Source organism: Grampus griseus (genome assembly GCF_964374135.1).
Source record: "Grampus griseus genome assembly, chromosome: 2".
In the NCBI taxonomy this organism is placed as follows: Eukaryota; Metazoa; Chordata; class Mammalia; order Artiodactyla; family Delphinidae; genus Grampus; species Grampus griseus.
Window position 1 is genome coordinate 21,865,954 of NC_139018.1, and position 19,399 is coordinate 21,885,352.

The 19,399-nt window shown below is 39.8% G+C and overlaps 1 protein-coding gene across 1 annotated transcript in view; it reads left to right on the forward strand.

Annotated features, from left to right (window-relative positions):
* Positions 1 to 7,956, forward strand: part of STON2 (stonin 2) — a 151,249-nt gene extending 143,293 nt beyond the window's left edge. Inside the window, exon 7 of the mRNA XM_082648922.1 lies at positions 840 to 7,956. Coding sequence (XP_082505048.1) covers positions 840 to 923 — 84 coding nt within the window. The 3' untranslated portion in view covers positions 924 to 7,956. The remainder of the gene's footprint in view (positions 1 to 839) is intronic.
* Positions 7,957 to 19,399: the final 11,443 nt, after the last annotated feature.

Genomic DNA, 19,399 nt, shown 5'->3' on the forward strand with positions numbered 1-19,399 from the left:
TAAAACATTAAACTACCAAAAAGAACAAATACTCCATCTTGTGGCCAGGAAAGAACCCAGCACTTTCCTCAAACATGACCCTAGTCAACTGTTCTGTCTTGAATTGTTTCCCTCATCATAAATATCCAAGTGGTATTGAGAAGAGCGGCTTTAATTATGAAACTCCTTCAGCTCAAAGGATTCCCTGCCTGATTTATCAAAGGCTTCAGATGAGGTATATCACTCTCAAGGCAAAATTAATTTATTAATCTCTTTACAGTTACAGCTACAGTATTTTCCAAAAGATATAGGCAGAACCGTAAACACTACAATACCTATCCATTTGGAGACTTTTTAAAGGGATAAAATAACGGAGAGTGTAAAGAGCCAGCTGCAAAGGAATTCATTCATTTGATAAACCTTTGTGATTGCCTGCTGTAGGCCCATATTACAGGCGTACAATAGTGAACAAGGGCCTGCCCTGTCCTACGAAGTCTGTGGTGTAGCGGGTCCAGGGTGTAGTGGGAATATACACAGAGGAGCACCTGACTCTACCTGGTGAGTCAAGAATAGCTTCACAGAAGAGGTGACCTTTGAGTATCTGTGTAAGGCAAAGAATAAGAATTTTCCAGGTGGACTGAGAGGGAGAGGAATTCCAGACCAAGCAAAGGGCATGTGCAAAGACAGAGCCATAATATACACATGGCCAGTAGCTTGGTGTGACTAAAGCCCAGAACATTAACCAAATTACAAGGACTCTCAAAGAACCTAGTGAGCTTTTCTCTTTTGGTTTATTTATTTGTTGGGATGTTTTCCTGATATTTCTTCTGATATTTCTCTCCAACTTTTATTCTTGACAGGTGGAAATTGAGCAAAAAAAGAGTTTGAAGCCAGACTTTGAAGGAGATGAAATGGAAAATCCCAAGGAGTGTGGGGTCCAGTGACGAAGCCCTACTGCAGGGGGCCCTGACCTAAGCATCACGACAGGATGTCTTCCTGAATAGCTGAAGTTCAAGGCACTGCCTACCATGGCTACTCCACGTTGGGAACAGTGTATTGGACCTCCCTGTTTGTAGTTACCTGTATTCTAACAGGAAGCCCTAAGGTGCTTGCTTTGGAGAGGCTCTGATCATGCCTGAAGCACCTGCATCACCTGACTTTTTGGAGCTTACTGTATAATTAAGCCTCCTCTCCACTCTGCTTATCTCACAGCACTTGGGTATGGTTTGTGACTGATAAAGTCAGGAAAAGAAACTCCCAACATCATTGTTGGCGTGATTTCCTTCCGATGTTCATCTGTTACTTACATCAGTTTCTGGAAAAGAATCTTGAGAAGTTAATTAACTAAGACTCCATCCCTGTCACTCCCCTTAGAAAAAGTTGAGAAAAGGTACAAAACCGATTTCCTCTTTGGGTCTGCTAGACCTTTCATAGGTGTCTCCATTCTTCAAATGTTAACACTGTGCAACAGAAGTTTTTGAGATGCTTCCCTCCTGGTTCTAGATAGTGTTGACTGAAACACTTTTTCCATCTTTCTAAGGCATCAGTCCCAGGGTTCATCACCCTGAGTCACAGTAGACAATGGAAAAAAGAGGACACTTCTAAATTCTGTGAGTAGCCCCACATTCTGCGAAGAGTGGCTATTGAAGGGAAAGCAAAATTGAGCTTACTTTTCTTCATTCTGGGGAAAAAGAACATTCATTGTAAGATTATCTTCAATTCAGGAGACAGCTTAAATCTCAGTGAATTTCCAAATTCACACTGAAAAGTATAGGCCATGTTTGATTCCTGAAACAGATGGATACATGTATCTCAGGCATTTGTCAGGGGCATTTGGGAACTCTTTTTATACCTCATAGCCAATAGACAGCTGCGTGTCTCTTTAACTCAAACTTTACAGGAAATATAAGTTGAAAAGATCATTTTAAAAGCCGTTCAAAACTGAGCTTGTATGAGCTTTTCCTAAAAATTCAGAGTTTGATAATCACAGTATTGTAATAGATCTAAAAGGCAGAAGACTCTAGGGTAGAGATGAGGGAAAGCCATATTTTTCTAATGTTGGGAACACTAAATCCTGATTCCAAGAATCTAGGACACTCAATATTCTTTCTCTTCATCTGTTCCAGCTCACATTCTGTACCTCTGCATCCCAAAGAGGATACGAGCTCAACAATTTAAAGCAGCTTTAACCTGCCTTCCTGTTTCTCCCATGAAGAATAGAGTAAGGGTTATCCGATTTGTAGATGACATAGAAATAGACATATAACTAGTCTGTTGACTGGCAGATTCGGGATTAGTTCATTCCATGAATATTCACTGAATTCTATGTATTGACATTAGGATATAGAAATCATTGTAATTTTTTGAAATACCTGAACATAAGACTGAAACTAAAAGGATGAAATTAAATAGGCATTAGTGAGAAACTCTATATTCTGAGTTTCTTAAATGCAGCCCACTAAGTACAAAATGGGGTACCTATGTGTGTACGGATGTGTGTGTTTACCTGTGTGTGTTAATGGGAAGGGTGTTGGAAAGTCCTGGTTTCACAGCAGTTTTTGTATAAAATGTTTTCTTGGGGAAATGAGCTCAGTTTTGAATCGGGAGTATATCATAGCTATTCACAAAACTAATGCATTCAGCCTGTGGTAACAGAAGTCTAGGGAGTCCTGCATGCTGCACTGGTCAGCCCACATCTGGATGAAGGGCTGCATTCAGTTCTGGGAACCACATTTTAAGAGAGATGTTAATAAATTGATTGTGTCCAGTCAGGTGGCCAGGGTTGTGGAGAGTGTGATTATACATGGAATAGGGGAATACTTCCTCTGAAGAACAGAAGGTATAGCTGGAAAGGGAAAAAGAGGGAATGATACAATAGCTGCCTTGAAATCTCTGTTGAGCTATAAAAGGGGAGAGGAATTGGACTTTTCCTGTGTTGCTTCAAAGGGCAAAAAGAGGAGCTTTATAGATGACAGATGTTTGCTTCAATATAAGAAAGAACTTTGTAATGAGTTGTTCTAAAGAGGAATGGACTCAAACAGTAAAACTTCCAGTTGCTGCAAATGCCCAAAGGCTAAAATAACCCATCCTAAATGCTGTGAAAGGGACTCTTAGATTGGATTTGGGCTAGATTCTTAACAAGATCCCTTCTACATATAGGTTTCGTTTCAACAGTATTAGGACTCCGTTTTTAGTTTGATAAGTGGTTTTTCATGCTCTTTGAAATACAGTGGAGTCCCCTAGAGGTCTTTGTCAACTGAGGACTCCAAGGCCTAGCCCTTCCCCTGTTGTGCTAAAAGCACATGAGATTCCTTATAGAAACATTGAAATGGGTTGAAGTGTTGGCAAGGTGAAGGTCATTCTAGCACCTTCTTTACCCAAGGTTAGCACCTGTGCACCCTCTCAAGATCTCTGCTTCACCTGCTAGCATCACATGTGTATCGGTGGTTGTACGCTTTTTTCCTGTTGGTTATTTCTCATTGCCTTTGTACTTTCACCTGGACATTTTTTTTTTAAACCAAGGGATGGCGAAATCCCTTCCATGCTATCTACATTCAGCAATCATATTATCATTCATTTTTAAAAACCTACCACCTTGATTTCATCAGATTTGTTTTCCCTCTACTGTTTTTTGGAAGTTGATTATGGGTAGCATTTAGCGGGGTGGGAAATATAATACTATATATTTTTAGACGTAGTTTCTATGTAGTTTTGTTAATAGCCTACATAGAAAACACTGTTGGGCAAATACCTTTTTGATATGCAGATTCTAAGTTTGCCACCCTGGACTTGGATTTTGTGTGTGTGGCCACAAATAATCCTTGTCTATGTTATCAGTAATGTGAAAATATTAGAAGTGAGTTCATTTTACCAATACATAGTCTTACTATTACTATTAGAATATAAATTAGATGTCCCATGATATTAAGAGCTGTGCTTTTTTTTTTGAGACTGGTGACTTCCTTTTTTGACTTTATAGTAAAGGAGGATGAGAAATGTACTCATGATATATCAAACGAGACTATGAGGTACTTTGTGGGTGTACCATTAAACTCCCTTTGCCACTCTTGTAAATATACTAGTTATGCCTTATCAAAATTGTGCGTTTTACTCATATGAAATATAATCCGTGCAGTTCTTTTTTCTCTTCTATTTTCTTCTCCCCACCACCCCCCACCCCATGCAACCCTCCTGCATTATTGGCAGGGCTCATAACCCATGAGAACATTTCTTTTCTTTTTGGCTGTGCTGCACGGCTTGCGGGATCTCAGTTCTCTGATGAGGGATTGAACTCAGGCGACTGCATTGAAAGCGCCGAGTTCTAACCACTGGACTGCCAGGGAATTCCCAAGAACATTCTTTTAATGTAAAATATTTCTTATTTGAAATTAGAGTAATTTCCTTTCAAATCCTGTAGATGAGGGCAGGAGCTTATTTCCCTAGAAATTCATATTCCCAAGAAATGTGATCCATGGAGACAAGAAATGGCTCTTATTCTTTGTTTCTAGTACCTACCACCAAGTTAGTTTGGAATATAATAAGTTTCAGCTACCTTAAATCCTGTGCTGATAGGATAAACAGATATTAATGAAATAAAGGAAAATTACTTAGGTATTCAATAAATGTTTGCTGAATGAATACTGATGCTTAGACTCTAAGGCTACCTAACCCTTACTTATCATCAAACACATTAAAGCACACAAGCATGCTTCTATTTCCTGGAGAACTTAAATAATTTTTCTTTCCTTGCCTCCACTGTCAACTAGTGATAACTGTCAGCACTTAAGCACTTAATGTGCATCTGAACTTAAACTACAGTATATCTTATTCATATTGAAAAACATTTTTGTGCCCAAAGATAACAGTAGCACAGATGCTGTCACAGTCCACATTATTGATTCAGTTTTGTTCTTGCAAGTCAGACAGCTCTGTGAGCCTAAGCCTTGACCATTCGAATGGTGAGAGGGAGAAGAAAGCATTTAATAGAGTACATGGACAGTCTTGGTGTGCTAGGTCTTTGTTTTCTCCAACATTAACCACTGACCAATGTTACTGTGCATTTATTTTGTCACCATAGTAAGAAAGATGGAGGCCTGGGGTAGTAAGGCTGAAACGTGTGAAGTGACATCATGATTTCAGAGCTGCTTTAAATCTCATAATAAGTTTCGTGGTGGGAAAAGAGAGAATGATCGGAAATTTTTCTTAAAAATCTTTAAAATATTAAGTTGATTTGACTAGGAAGCACTGCCATTTAGCCTACTTTTAAAATTTTTCCTAGGTGGGAATGGTAACTTTAACTCTTCTACGAATGATTATAAGTTAATTCTAGCATATCTAGAGTTTAGGTGATGTTAAGAATGCAACAGGAAATTCAAACAAAACTGACCAAAAAGCTAAATCCACAAAAAATATTATCTAGTAAAGGAATTATCTCTTAACATTTCACTAACAAGTGTCATTCAAAACATGACAGCTCTTATATAAAATTAGTCATAGCATTTTCACCTTCTAAACATACTGTCATTACCAATGTCTAAGTGCCAATTCCCTACAAGTCACCATCTCTCTACCATTTAATTATGTTCTTTTTAAATGAAACTTGCTTTGGACATTGCGACTCATATTTATGTATTTAAAGAATTAAAGGTGAAAGAGACATAAATGTAGAAAATAAATGTGTGTGTCAGTAGTATTTTCCCATGTATTAACTAAAGTAGGAATATGGAATTTTTACATTTCTTATACTGTGCCTTAGCAAACCTGATTTAGAGTCTAGTCCTTTTAACAATTGGGGGAAAAAAAAAAGTATCTCTGAATTTGCAATTCCAGGCCTGTAAAGGCAGAAACTATCCATAGCAATGTGTTTGGTAGCGCCTGGAGAGAGGCAAATAATAACTGCATGTAAAGAAAAGCTATAAAAGAACAGAATCAAAAAACAGAATGTCAATATGAAAAAATATAGAGAAATGACAAATACAGCACTGGCCACCAAACCTCAGAATACTTGAACTAGGGGCTTCCCTGGTGGCGCAGTGGTTGAGAGTCCGCCTGCTGATGCAGGGGACACGGGTTCGTGCCCCGGTCCGGAAGGGTCCCACATGCCGCGGAGCGGCTGGGCCCGTGAGCCGTGGCTGCTGAGCCTGCGCGTCCGGAGCCTGTGCTCCGCAACGGGAGGGGCCACGACAGTGAGAGGCCTGCGTACCGCAAAAAATAAATAAATAAATAAAAATACTTGAACTAGAGGCCTTAAATGTAAGGAGCTCCAGGAATAATAAAAGATTGCCTAGCAGGGATAAACAACAGAATTAATTCAGTTCAATAAGTATTTGGTCAAGGTGCTGTCCCAGTAACCAGCTTCCCTAAAGGGAGCTAAGGCCAAACACAAGGACACGGAGGACTGTTGATGTAAAGACATTGGTGGGCGTGCCCTTTATCAAGGGAGAATTGGGGTTTCTCTGAATCTTTAAAGGACACAGTCATGAAGACAATCATCATGTTAAGTCACTTGCAATTTTCCCAGTTGGGCTTCAGAAACCTCAGCTAAAAAAGTGAGGACGCTGGACTGATTGTTCCCTCAGATCCTTTCCAACTCCAGTGTTACGGATTATTTTACAAACTGTCTTTGGTGCCACTGTCAGTGATACTTCATATCAATAGGACTCTTCATATAATCTTAAGAACCAAGAAGTTTAAAATTTGAATACTGGGAAAAGCAGTTGGCCCATCTTTTCTCTTTTAATGTCTCTATCCTTTACCATCTGCCCAGACAACCCTGCAGTCCTCTATTTTGTAGTTGCCTTCAAAACACAGATAAACATGGAGGATCAAAAGGACGGTGAAGATCAGTTGGAACACTGCTCTGGAAGTTCCTCTGGCATCACCCAGCACAACAGTGGTGTGAAGGTGAAGAGGAACTGATAGGATTTGGGTACTACCTGAAGCAGAAGTCGGTCTAACCCTCCAAGGGGCTATGTCGGGATGATCAACAATTTACAGATATATCCTTTTATACAAAAGACTGCAGAAATCGAGGGGGAAAACAAACTTAGTAAACATTCTGGGACTATCTGTAACACAGTTATGGCAAAAGGAGATGAAAGGGTCGGTCCTCCCTATCCTCACAGTCTCTTAGTAACATGAAAATGTAATTATTTTTAAAAAATGTGTACAAGCTACAAAATAGCATCTCTTTCGTGGTATGTGTTAGTTTGATTTTAGATTCCTATACTAAGAGTTGCTCAAATATAATGGCTCAATTCCAGCCGGACAAAGTAAAGGAATTTTAGCATCCTCTTCCTGTTCAGTCCCACCTTCTGCCTCAGATCAAACCCTCAGTGCTGGCTGTGGACACCATCTAGCCGCACTGTGACTGAAGCCTTAAGCACCGCTGTCTGGCCTCTGTGTGCTTCAGGGTCAGCACCCACACGTGGTTTCCAATGGGAGCGGTTCTGGGAAAGCAGATGTGCAATCAGATCCTGACAGCAACCTGTTGGACCAAAGCATCTAAGGGTTTTGAAGTACTGGGGTGACAGAGGGAAGAATATGAACTCCTCTGACCCTAAGTCAGCATGCATTTAACCTTTGTGTCAGTCAACCTGCCAAGAGAACCTGGAGAAAGTTTACCATATTCAAGAAATGAAACAAAATCAATCAGTGTTTTAAGCCAGGGAGCGCTAAAAAAGCACCCCCTCCTCACTCTCCATTTTTGTAATGCTCATAGAGCATTTCAATGTGTCAGGATGGAGGGACCCAAGATCCAGTGAATGATTCAGCTGATCCAAGGCTTGGCTTTTCCTTCCTTCATCATCTGTCCTCATTCAATGTAACTGCTTGTACTATGTGATTTATTTTATGTTAAAAACAGCTTACTTAAAAAAAATGTGCCTATGTAATAAAGTCTACACACTGGCTAACTCTATAGAGGTGAGGTTTTGTTTTTACTTGTTCTGCTGATTATCATCTGTAATACCTTTTTTGAGCTAGGAAAAAGAGCTGTTAATAAAAATTTTAAAACAATATCTGTCACTATGCAAGATTTAATGAGGTCAAGCATAATAAAAAATATTTATTATTAAGAAGATTCATCACCCTGTTAATATAGTTAGTGATCATAAGCTGACAAGTTAACAAGTGACCTGTATCCTAGTTAAGTTTATCATGAATATACTTCAGTCAATTCAAGATATATTTATTGCATTGATATTTTGGGTCTAATTCTGTGAGAAAACAAACAGTTCCTAAGGTGGTTTGTTTTTGGCAGTAAGTACATACACATATAAGTAAGTTAGAAATGTAACAGAGCACATAATCAGTAACAGTATTTGCATTACGTTCTTGGCCATACTGTCAGCACTCAACAAATAACTGTTCAACTGATTGATGAATCCAAGAGACCAATGTCAACATAGACAGAAAAAAAATCAATATGGACTAGAATACTTGGGAGATTTTCACAAGAAAGATGGTTTTTCAGTGAGATCTGGAGGTGGGGGTAAAATTTAGCTCAGTGGCAAGAGGAAGGGAGTTTGGGGTTGGGAAGAGGCAGGTGTAAAGTGGTTGGATTAGCAGGTGAGCCCGACCTGGGTGAGGGGTTCATGCACATCAACAGGTAAGAGTGACAGTGAGGCCATGCTGTGGAAGAGCTGGCCTCCAGGTTGAGCGTGGACTCAATCTAATAAATGCTATGAAGCCACTTCAGAATCTGGGCAATAGAGCATTATTCTAGAAAGACTAATCTGTCTACAATGTGCAGGGTATTTTGGTCTAGGGAAAAGATTAAACGCAAGAAAACAAAGGTTTTTTGGAGTAAACAAGAAAGAAACAGAGCTTTGTGTTTTGTTTAGTTCAGACAGACCATAGACATTGCAAAGTACAGTTATCTACAAGGGGATAACTCAGGCCAGTTCAGTGGTCCCCTGCCATTGAGAGAACTCTATCCTGAACACACAGAATTTTATAGCCTAGTTGGTACAAAATTAACTGATACTAGTAACTGTTATCAGGTGCACAATAGTGTTAAAAGCCAAACAAGAGCATAATATTTTCTTAAGTTGTGGATTCTGAAGAATATTCTACTCCTTCCCCCTATTCTTCCATCCGTATCTGCCCAGAGTCCTCTTGAACAAGTTTTGAGACTTAATTGTCTAGGTCCCACATTATCACAAGGTTTTAGCCTCTAAGGTCCCCCTTTCCTTTTAATATCCAAGTGGAATAACTACTCAAGTAACTGTTTGAAGCTAAGTATGCTCCCTAATGTTCCTCAGGATTTGGGGGAGGGGGAGTTGAGAATGAGGGGAAGTGAGGATGAGGATTGAAATGTCCTCAGTGTCATTTGTCAGCTCTTATTCTAAACTCCCAACCCAGCTCCCCTCTGATCACCTCCGACTGCCTCCTCTGTATTTCTCCACGCTGGGCAGCTTTCTGTATTCCCAAAGCATAATAATATGACCTAACACTTAGGTAGTGCTTATACTCTGGTGCAGCGACCTGTAGTAAGTATTTTAGATGCATTATCTTATTTAATGAAGGCAGCCCCCTCTCTCCATTCTGCAAGGCACTAATAACTCAAGGCTGGTGGTACAACCAATGTTTACTGAAGGTTAGCAATCAATGGTGAGTATTTACAGCACAAAACAGGAAAAGAACTTAAAACTGAATATCAGATATCCCTGTTTTTAAAGTTCATTACCCACACCCCACGGAGGAAGTCCTTATTAAACATCTTTCTTGCTCAGCTCTAGCCTGAGTAAATGGAACCAATCCCTCAAGTCCCCAAACCACTGTCTCACTGCCAAGGGAAAACTCAAAACTCTTCTTAAAAATCCCACCTTAAATGAGAATTAAGTTCTAAAGTTCAACACTCTTGAACACTCTTGAAAATCACTTAAACTGTCTATAAAATAAAGCAGACTACGGTGTCAGTCTTCTTTAATGAAAGTCGTTCCATGACCCTCAATTAACTTTTCAATTTCTTCATTGAGGATACCAACAGGAGTCATCACCACCAAAAATGCCGGCCACCTGAACAATGCCTTCCAGTGCATGGTCAATGTGGGGAAGTCATAAAAATGAGTCACACAATTATTCCCTGAGTTTTACCAACATGAATTGACTGTTTCAGTCTTGACAGCATCTTTTATCTGCCTCACAGACCCACTGAGTGGAATGGCAGACCAAATAACTTGAATAGAAGTATAATGTCTCCATTGTACTTCACTTTATTATGCAAAGCAATTTTCAGTTCCACTCTATCACATCCTGTTATGGACCCACTGAAGTATCTTTCCAAACTGAAGAGAATTATATCTTAGCTCTCCAGAAAAGAACTTACAAAAACTCACAATTTTTCTCTAGTGGGGTCAAAGTTACAGATAATATTTTTCAAAAGGAGTTAAAATCAAAATACATGTACTTCCCTCCTCAGCACAGTCTAGGTCAACAGAAAAGAACAGGATAAAATCTATTCTCCACCTGTCAAGAACACACCCCAGGGGTCAAGATTTTCTATCATCTCCCTCTTGCTCTCCTCCCCTCTCTTCTTTTCACTAATAGGCATAAAGTCCTGACAGCCTAGACTAATCTGGCGGCAGTGGCACAGAAAGGGACATACCTCAGAGACTGGGACAGTCTCCAGTTATTTCTTCCCGTATTGAACTCTTTTGAACAAACCCCTATTGTACATCTCTTCTACTGCCTTTATCACTTGTGTGCTGCCTTTTAATGTTTTATATTTATTAGGTTTATCCTCATTAAAAAGCAATAGAGGGCTTCCCTGGTGGCGCAGTGGTTGAGAGTCCGCCTGCCGATGCAGGGGACATGGGTTCGTGCCCCGGTCTGGGAAGATCCCACATGCCGTGGAGCGGCTGGGCCCGTGAACCATGGCCGTTGAGCCTGCGTGTCTGGAGCCTGCGCGTCCAGAGCCTGCGCGTCCGGAGCCTGTGCTCCGCAGTGGGAGAGGCCACAACAGTGAGAGGCCCGCGTACCACAAAAAAAAAAAGCAATAGAGAACTGGCTTTCTCAGCATGTGGCCAAAAGGCACCAAAAGCAATAAGACAGTCTCTTCAATAAGTGGTGCTGGGAAAACTGGACAGCTAGCTACATGTAAAAGAATGAAATTAGAACACTGCCTAACACCATACACAAAAGGAAGCTCAAAATGGATTAAAGAACTAAATGTAAGACCAGACGCTATAAAATTCTTAGAGGAAAACATAGGAAGAACACACTTTGACATAAATCACAGCAAGATCTTTTTTGATTCATCTTGTAGAGTAATGGAAATAAAAACAAAAATAGGGCTTCCCTGGTGGCGCAGTGGTTGAGAGTCCTCCTGCTGATGCAGGGGACACGGGTTCGTGCCCTGGTCCGGGAGGATTCCACATGCCGTGGAGCGGCTGGGCCCGTGAGCCATGGCCACTGAGCCTGGGCGTCCGGAGCCTGTGCTCCGCAACGGGAGAGGCCACAACAGTGAGAGGCCCGCGTACTGCAAAAAAACAAAACAACAACAAAAAACCAAAAATAAACAAATGGAACCTAACGAAACAAAAGCTTTTGCAAACCAAAGGAAACCACAAATAAGACAAAAAGACAACCCTCAGAATGGGAGAAAATATTTTCAAATGGAACAACTGACAAAGGATTAATCTCCAAAATATACAAGCAGCTCATGCAGCTCAATATTAAAAAAACAAACAACCCAATCCAAAAATGGGCAGAAGACCTAAATAGACATTTCTCCAAAGAAGACATACAGATGGCCAAGAAGCATATGAAAAGCTGCGCAACATCACTAATTATTAGAGAAATGCAAATAAAAACTACAATGAGGTATCACCTCACACCAGTTAGAATGGGCATCATCAGAAAATCTACAAACAACAAATGCTGGAGGGGGTGTGGAGAAAAGGGAACCCTCTTGCACTGTTGGTGGGAATGTAAATTGATACAGCCACTATGGAGAACAGTATGGAGGTTCCTTAAAAAACTAAAAACAGAATTACCATATGACCCAGCAATTCCACTCCTGGGCATATACCCAGAGAAAAACATAACTCAAAAAGACACATGCACCCCAATGTTCACTGAAGCACTATTTACAATAGCCAGGTCACAGAAGCAACCTAAATGCCCATCGACAGATGAATGGATAAAGAAGATGTGGTACATATATACAATGGAATATTACTCAGCCATAAAAAGGAACGAAATTTGGTCATCTGTAGAGACGTGGATGAATCTAGAGACTGTCATACAGAGTGAAGTAAGTCAGAAAGAGAAAAACAAATATCGTATATTAACGCATATATGTGGAATCTAGACAAATGGTACAGGGCATTGGTACCGGTTTGCAGGGCAGAAATTGAGACACAGATGTAGAGAACAAATGTATGGACACCAAGTAGGGGAAGGCAGCAGGGTGGTGGTGGTGGTGGTGGTGGTATGAATTGGGAGATTGGGATTGACATGTATACATTATAATATATATATAATAGATAACTAATAAGAACCTGCTGTATAAAAATAAATAAAATTTAAAAAAAATCTAAAATATATTTATGCTGTTCTCTCAAAGAGAGAATATAGTATATGATTCCAATTTATATAAAACTCTAGGAACTGCAATTTAATCCACAGTGACAAAAAGCAGATAAATGAATGTCTGGCAGAGGGAGGTAGATTAAGAGTGGGAGGGAGGGGAAAAAAAAAAAGAAGGATGTGTGGAGCTCACTTCCTCCCACAAATACATCAATAATACATCTATATCTGGAACCATTCTCACAGAATACCTAGTGAACACTGGCAGAATTTCTCAAATACCCCAAATCACAAGAAAGATCTCCACGTAACCAGGTAGAGTGAAAGAAAGAAAAAAAAAAAAAAGAAATCAGGAAAGGACTTGCACTCCTGGGAGGGAGCTGTGAAACAGGAAATGTTCCTGCACCCTGGGAAGCTCCTTCACTGGTGGGGACGTCAGCTGGACCGAGAGGGAGTTTCAGAGGCTTGGAGGAGAACGCAGCAGTCGGTTTGTGGCAGGCAGAACAGAGAGAGACCTGCACAGATGATCTGGGCCCTTGCCCTATGCTCCTGAGCCTGAGACGTGTGTCCACTGGTGTGGGTGGCGGCTGGGTGCTGAAACTCGGGCTTAAGAGCACAGACCTGAGGAGAGGACTGGGGTTGGCCGTGTGGAGACAGCCTGAAGGGGCTGGAGCATGGTACAGGCCGCAACCAGGGGTGTATGCGGAAGCCTGGGCCCACCATAGAAGTGAAGCACCTTTATTAAGGAGTGTGGAAGGAAGGAAGGGGGCACCCATAAAAACCTCTTTCTCTCAGATGACTTGGCGCCACCTCTACGAGTTCTGGGAGTGCGCCAGCGGGTTGGCCACACATGGTAGGGCAGAAATCTGAGTTGTGCAGATTTACGCCTCCACTGCCGGCTTTGTAAACTCAGAGCCTATGGGAAATCTGAGTGGAAGACAGAATAATGGAAATCACCCAATCAGAACAGCAGATAGAAAACCAGATTTTAAAAAATGAAAGCAATATAAGAGCCTATGAGATAATATAAAGCTTGCCAATCTACACATAATAGGGATTCCAGTAAGAGAAGAAAGAGAAAAGGGGATCAAAAATGTGCTTGAAAAAATTATGGCTGAAAACTTCCCAAACCTGAAGAAGGAAAGAGACATCCAGGTACAGGAAGCACAGAGGGTCCCAAACAAGATGAACCCAAACAGACCTATACCAAGACATCGTATAAAATGGAAGAAGTTAAAGATAAGGAGAATTCTAAAGGCAGAATGAGAAGAAGAGTTAATTACAAGGGACCCCCATAAGACTCTCAGCTGATATCTCTACAGAAACACTGCAGGTCAGAAGAGAGTGGCAAAATATATTTAAAGTCCTGAAAGGGAAAAATCTGCAACCTAGAATACTCTACCCAGCAAGATTACCATTTAGAATAGAAGAAGAGATAAAGAAGTTCTCAGACAACCAAAAACTAAAAGAATACAGCGATATTAAACCTATCCTAAAAGAAATATTTAAAGATCTTGTTTAAAGAGAAGAAAAGCAAGAATCTATAGGAAAGAGAAAATCACAATTGTAAAGTAAATCACTTATTAAACCAGTATTCAGATTAAAAAAAAATCAAAAAGTTTTTGTGAAGTGATAACCACAGTGAACAGCAAAAGAATAAACACGAAGATACAAAAGAGGACGTTGAAATCATAAAATGTGGAGGAAGAGAGTAAGAAAATGTAGATTCTTTTTTTTTAGAATGTATTTGAGCCTATTTGACTAACAGTCTAAAGCAAATAGATATAAGAAGGGGTTAAAGGGGTTCTGTTACTTGAAAACAGAGTAACCACAGATTCACAAAAGTCAAAAAGAGAACACAAGCATGATACAAAAGAAAATCATCAAACCACAAAAGGAAAAAAAGAAAAAGAAACAAGGAAGAAATACAAAATCAACTGGAAAACAAGGCCTAAAATGGCAATAAATATGTATCTATCAATAATTACCTTGGGCTTCCCTGGTGGCGCAGTGGTTGAGAGTCTGCCTGCCGATGCAGGGGACACAGGTTCGTGCCCCGGTCTGGGAAGATCCCACATGCCGCGGAGCGGCTGGGCCTGTGAGCCATGGCCGCTAAGCCTGCGTGTCCGGAGCCTGTGCTCCGCAATGGGAGAGGCCACAAGAGTGAGAGGCCCACATACCGCAAAGAAAAAAAAAAAAAAGAAAGTGAAGAATAAAAACTATATAATCAGACAAATAGATGAAGAAAAAACTATTGACAAAATTCAACATGCATTTATGATAAAAAAAAGTCTCTAGAAAGTGGGCATAGAGGGAACATACCTCAACATAATAAAGGCCATATAACAAACCCCCAGTTAACATCATGTTCAATGGTGAAAACCTGAATGCATTTTCTCTAATATCAGGAACAAGACAAGGATGCCCACTCTTGCCACTTTTACTCAACACAGTATTGGAAGTCCTCACCATAGCAATCAGACAAGAAAAAGAAAAGGAATCCAAATTGGAAAGGAAGAAGCAAAACTGTCGCTGTTTGCAGATGACATGATTACTATACATAGAAAATCCTAAAGACACCACCTGAAAACTAGTAGAGCTCATCAATAAATTGGGTAAAGTTGCTGGATACAAAATTAATATACAGAAATCTTTGGCATTTCTATACACTAACAATGAACTACCAGAAAGAGAAACAAAGGAAACAATCCCATTTACCATCACATCAAAGAGAATGAAATGTCTAGATATAAACCTACCTAAGGAAGTAAAAGACCTGTACTTGGAAAACTATAAGACACTGATGAAAGAAACTGAAGATGACACAAACAGATGGAAAGATATACCATGTTCTTGGACTGGAAGAATTAATATTGTTAAAATGACCATACTACCCAATAATCTACAGATTCAATGTGATCCCTATTAAAATACCAACTGCATTTTTCACAGAACTAGAATAAATAATTTTAAAACCTGTATGGAAACATGGAAGATCCCAAAAGAGCCAAAACAATCTTGAGAAAGAACAGAGCTGGAGGAATCAGGCTCCCTGAATTCAGACTATACTACAAAGCTACAGTAATCAAAACAGTATGGTACTGGCACAGAAATAGACACATAGATTAATGGAACAGAACAGAGAGCCCAGAAAAAAACCCATGCACTTATGGTCAATTAACTATGACAAAGAAGGCAAGAATATACAATGGAGAAAATACTGTCTCTTCAATAAGTGGTGCTGGGAAAACTGGACAGCTACATGTAAAATAATGAAATTAGAATATTCAAATAATGAAATTAGAATATTCTCTAACACTATATACAAAAATAAACTCAAAATGGATTAAAGACCTAAGTGTATGACTGCATAGTATAAAACTCCTAGAGGAAAACATAGGCAGAACACTCTTTGACATAAATCACAGCAATATTTTTTTGGATCCATTTCCCACAGCAAAGGAAATAAAAGGAAAAAAAAAAAAAAGGGACCCAATCAGACTTAAAAGCTTTTGCACAGGAAAGGAAACCACTGATAAAATGAAAAGACAACCTACTGAACAGGGGGAAATTTTTGCAAATTATATGACTGATAAGTGGTTAATATCCAAAATATATATACGGCTCATACAACTCAGCATCAAAATAGCAACAACCAACCAAACCCAATTAAAAAATCTGCAGGACTGAATAGACATTCTTCCAAAGAATACATGCAGATGGCTAACAGGCACATGAAAAGATGCTCAACATTGCTAATCATCAGGGAAACTCAAATCAAAACCACAATAAGGGACTTCCCTGGTTGCGCAGTGGTTAAGAATCTGCCTGCCAATGCAGGGGACATGGGTTCCAGCTCTGGTCCAGGAAGATCCCACATGCCGTGGAGCAACTAAGCCCATGTGCCGCAACTACTGAGCCTGTGCTCTAGAGCCTGTGCACCACAGCTACTGAAGCCTGCACGCCTAGAGCCCTGCTCCGCAACAAGAGAAGCCACCGCAATGAGAAGCCCGTGCACTGCAATGAAGAGTAGGCCCCGCTCACTGCAACTAGAGAAAGCCCATGTGCAGCAACGAAGACCCAACGCAGCTAAAAAATAAAAAATAAGTAAACAAATTTATATATTAAAAAAACCCACAATGAGATATCACCTCACACCTGCCAGGATAGTTACCACCAAAAAGAACACAAATAACAAATACTGGCAAGGATGTGGAGAAAAGGGAACTTTTGCTCACTGTTGTTGGGAATGTTAATTCATGTAGCCACTGTGGAAAACAGTATGGACGTTTCTCAAAAACTAAAAATAGAACCACCACATGACTAGCAATTCCATTCCTGTATACCCGAAAAAAATGAAAACACTAATTTGAAAAGATATATGCACCCCAATGTTCACAGCAGTATTACTTATAATTGTCAAGATATGGAGGCAAACTAAGTGTCCCTCAACAGATGAACGGATAAAGAAAACATGGTATATATATATATATAACAGAATACTACTCAGCCATAAAAAAGAAGGGAATTTTGCCATTTGCAACAACATGCATGGACTTGGAGGGTATTTTGCTAAGTGAAATAAGTCAGATAGAGAAAGACAAATACTGTATGATTTCACTTATATGTGTAATCTAAAAAATTAAACTAATGAATATAGCAAAAAAGAAACAGATTCACAGATATAGAGAACTAACTAGTGGTTACTAGTGGGGAGGAAGGGCAATATAGGGGTAGGAGATTAAGAGATATAAACGATTATATAAAAAATAAGCTATAAGGATATACTGTACAACACAGGAAATATAGCCAATATTTTATAACTGTAAATGGAGTGTAACCTTTAAAAATTGTGAACCACTATATTGTACACCTGCAACTTACATAATATTATACACCAACTATAATTCGATAAAAAAGAACAAATACTGTATGATCTCACTTATATGAGGTACTTAGTGTAGTCAAAATCATACAGATACAATGTAGAATGATGGTTACCAGGGGCTGGGGTTAGAGGGGAATGGGAAATTATTTTTTAATGTACAAAGAGTTTCAGTTCTGCAAGATGAAGTGTTCTGGAGATAGATGGTGGTAACAGTTGCACAATATGAATACACTTAATATCACTGACCTGTACACTTAAAAATGGTTAAGATGGTAAATTTTATGTGTATTTTACCACAGTAAAAACCATTGAAAAAAAATCAATTGACCTCTTTAACCCCACTAAATACAATCCTATTTCTGTGAGCTAACAAAGCTTCTCAAAAAGTTGTCTATATTTGCTCTCACCATTTTTTTTACTTATTTTCTTCTCAATTCACTATAATTTATCTTCCATCTCCATCACTACACTATAATGGCTTTTAAAATAAATAAATAAATAAATGTTTATTTTTGGCCACGTTGGGTCTTCGTTGCTGCGTGTGGATTTTCTCTACTTGTGGTGAGCGGGGTTACTCTTCATTGCGGTGCGTGGGCTTCTCACTGCAGTGGCTTCTCTTGTTGCGGAGCACGGGCTCTAGGTGCGCGGGCTCAGTAGTTGTGGCTCGCAGGCTCTAGAGCACAGGCTCAGTAGTGGTGGTGCACGCGCTTAGTTGCTCCATGGCATGTGGGACCTTCCCAGACCAGGGCTCGAAACCGTGTCCCCTATGTTGGCAGGCGGATTCTTAACCACTGCACCACGAGGGAAGTCCCTATAATGGCTTTTGTCAATGTCCTTCAACTTGATAAATCCAAGATCTTTTCTATCATTATCTTATTTGCTTCTCAGCAGCAGTGGACAGCAGTAACCACTCTTTTTGAAACATTCTCTTCCCTTGGTGCCTGTGTCCACCCCTTATCCTTACTCCTATTCTCCTGGTTCATATGCTACATCATTTCCTGCCCCTTCCCAGTCTTGTTTTTTGGATGTTCCTCCTTGGCCCATTTTCTAAATATCAGCATGCTTCCCCTTTCTCCCCTTACACTCCTCCCATGATCTCATACATTCCATGGCTATAAATACCTATACATGCTAAGTGATTCACAAATCTTTATCTCCAGGTCAGCTTACTGAGTTCTAAACTCATATTCAACAGTTTATTATCGTCTCCAGTTGAACGTTCAACAGATGTCTAAACCTAACCAAAACAGAAATTTTCTCACCCAAACATGTCTTTCCCTCAATTTTCCCCAATCTTAGCAACATCCTCCCACTTACTTAACAGAAACTTGAGGGGTTTTTTTTGGCTGTGCCGTGCCTGCGGCATGCAGGATCTTAGCTCCCCAACCACGGACTGAACTCGTGCCCCCTGCAGTGGAAGTGGACTTCCACTGGACCGCTGGACTGCCAGGGAAGTCCCAGAAACCTATGAGGTATTTTTGATAGTTCCTTTATCTAAACCTCATGTTCTACCGAAAGCAAGCCTAACTTCATCTCTTTTCAAAACATATGATGAATCTTTCTTTCCATCTCCACTCTTCTCACCCGAATTTCTACAATTACCTAACATGTTATATAATATTTACTTAGTTATTTCGTCTATTATCTGTCTCACCAGTCTTATGAACTTCAGGAGTGAAGGGAATTTTGTCTGTTTTGTTCTGTGCTGTACCCTCCTGGCCTAGAATAGGACTTGATGTGCCATTAATATCTGTTGAATGAATGGAAGAAAAGTCTAGTGGGAATCAGACAAAAAGTAATTACAATGCTTTTTTAAAAAAGGAGAAACTATGTACAAAATTTAGAAAAGACAATATTTCCAGGCCTTAGAATTAGGCACAGCTTAATCTTTCCCTTTGTATGAAAGAAAAATAAGTACCAGAATAAAGAACACTGGGGAAATGTTTGTTTTAGTTTTCCCTTTAAAATGTATGTTGAAACAAACTGCACAAGTAATTA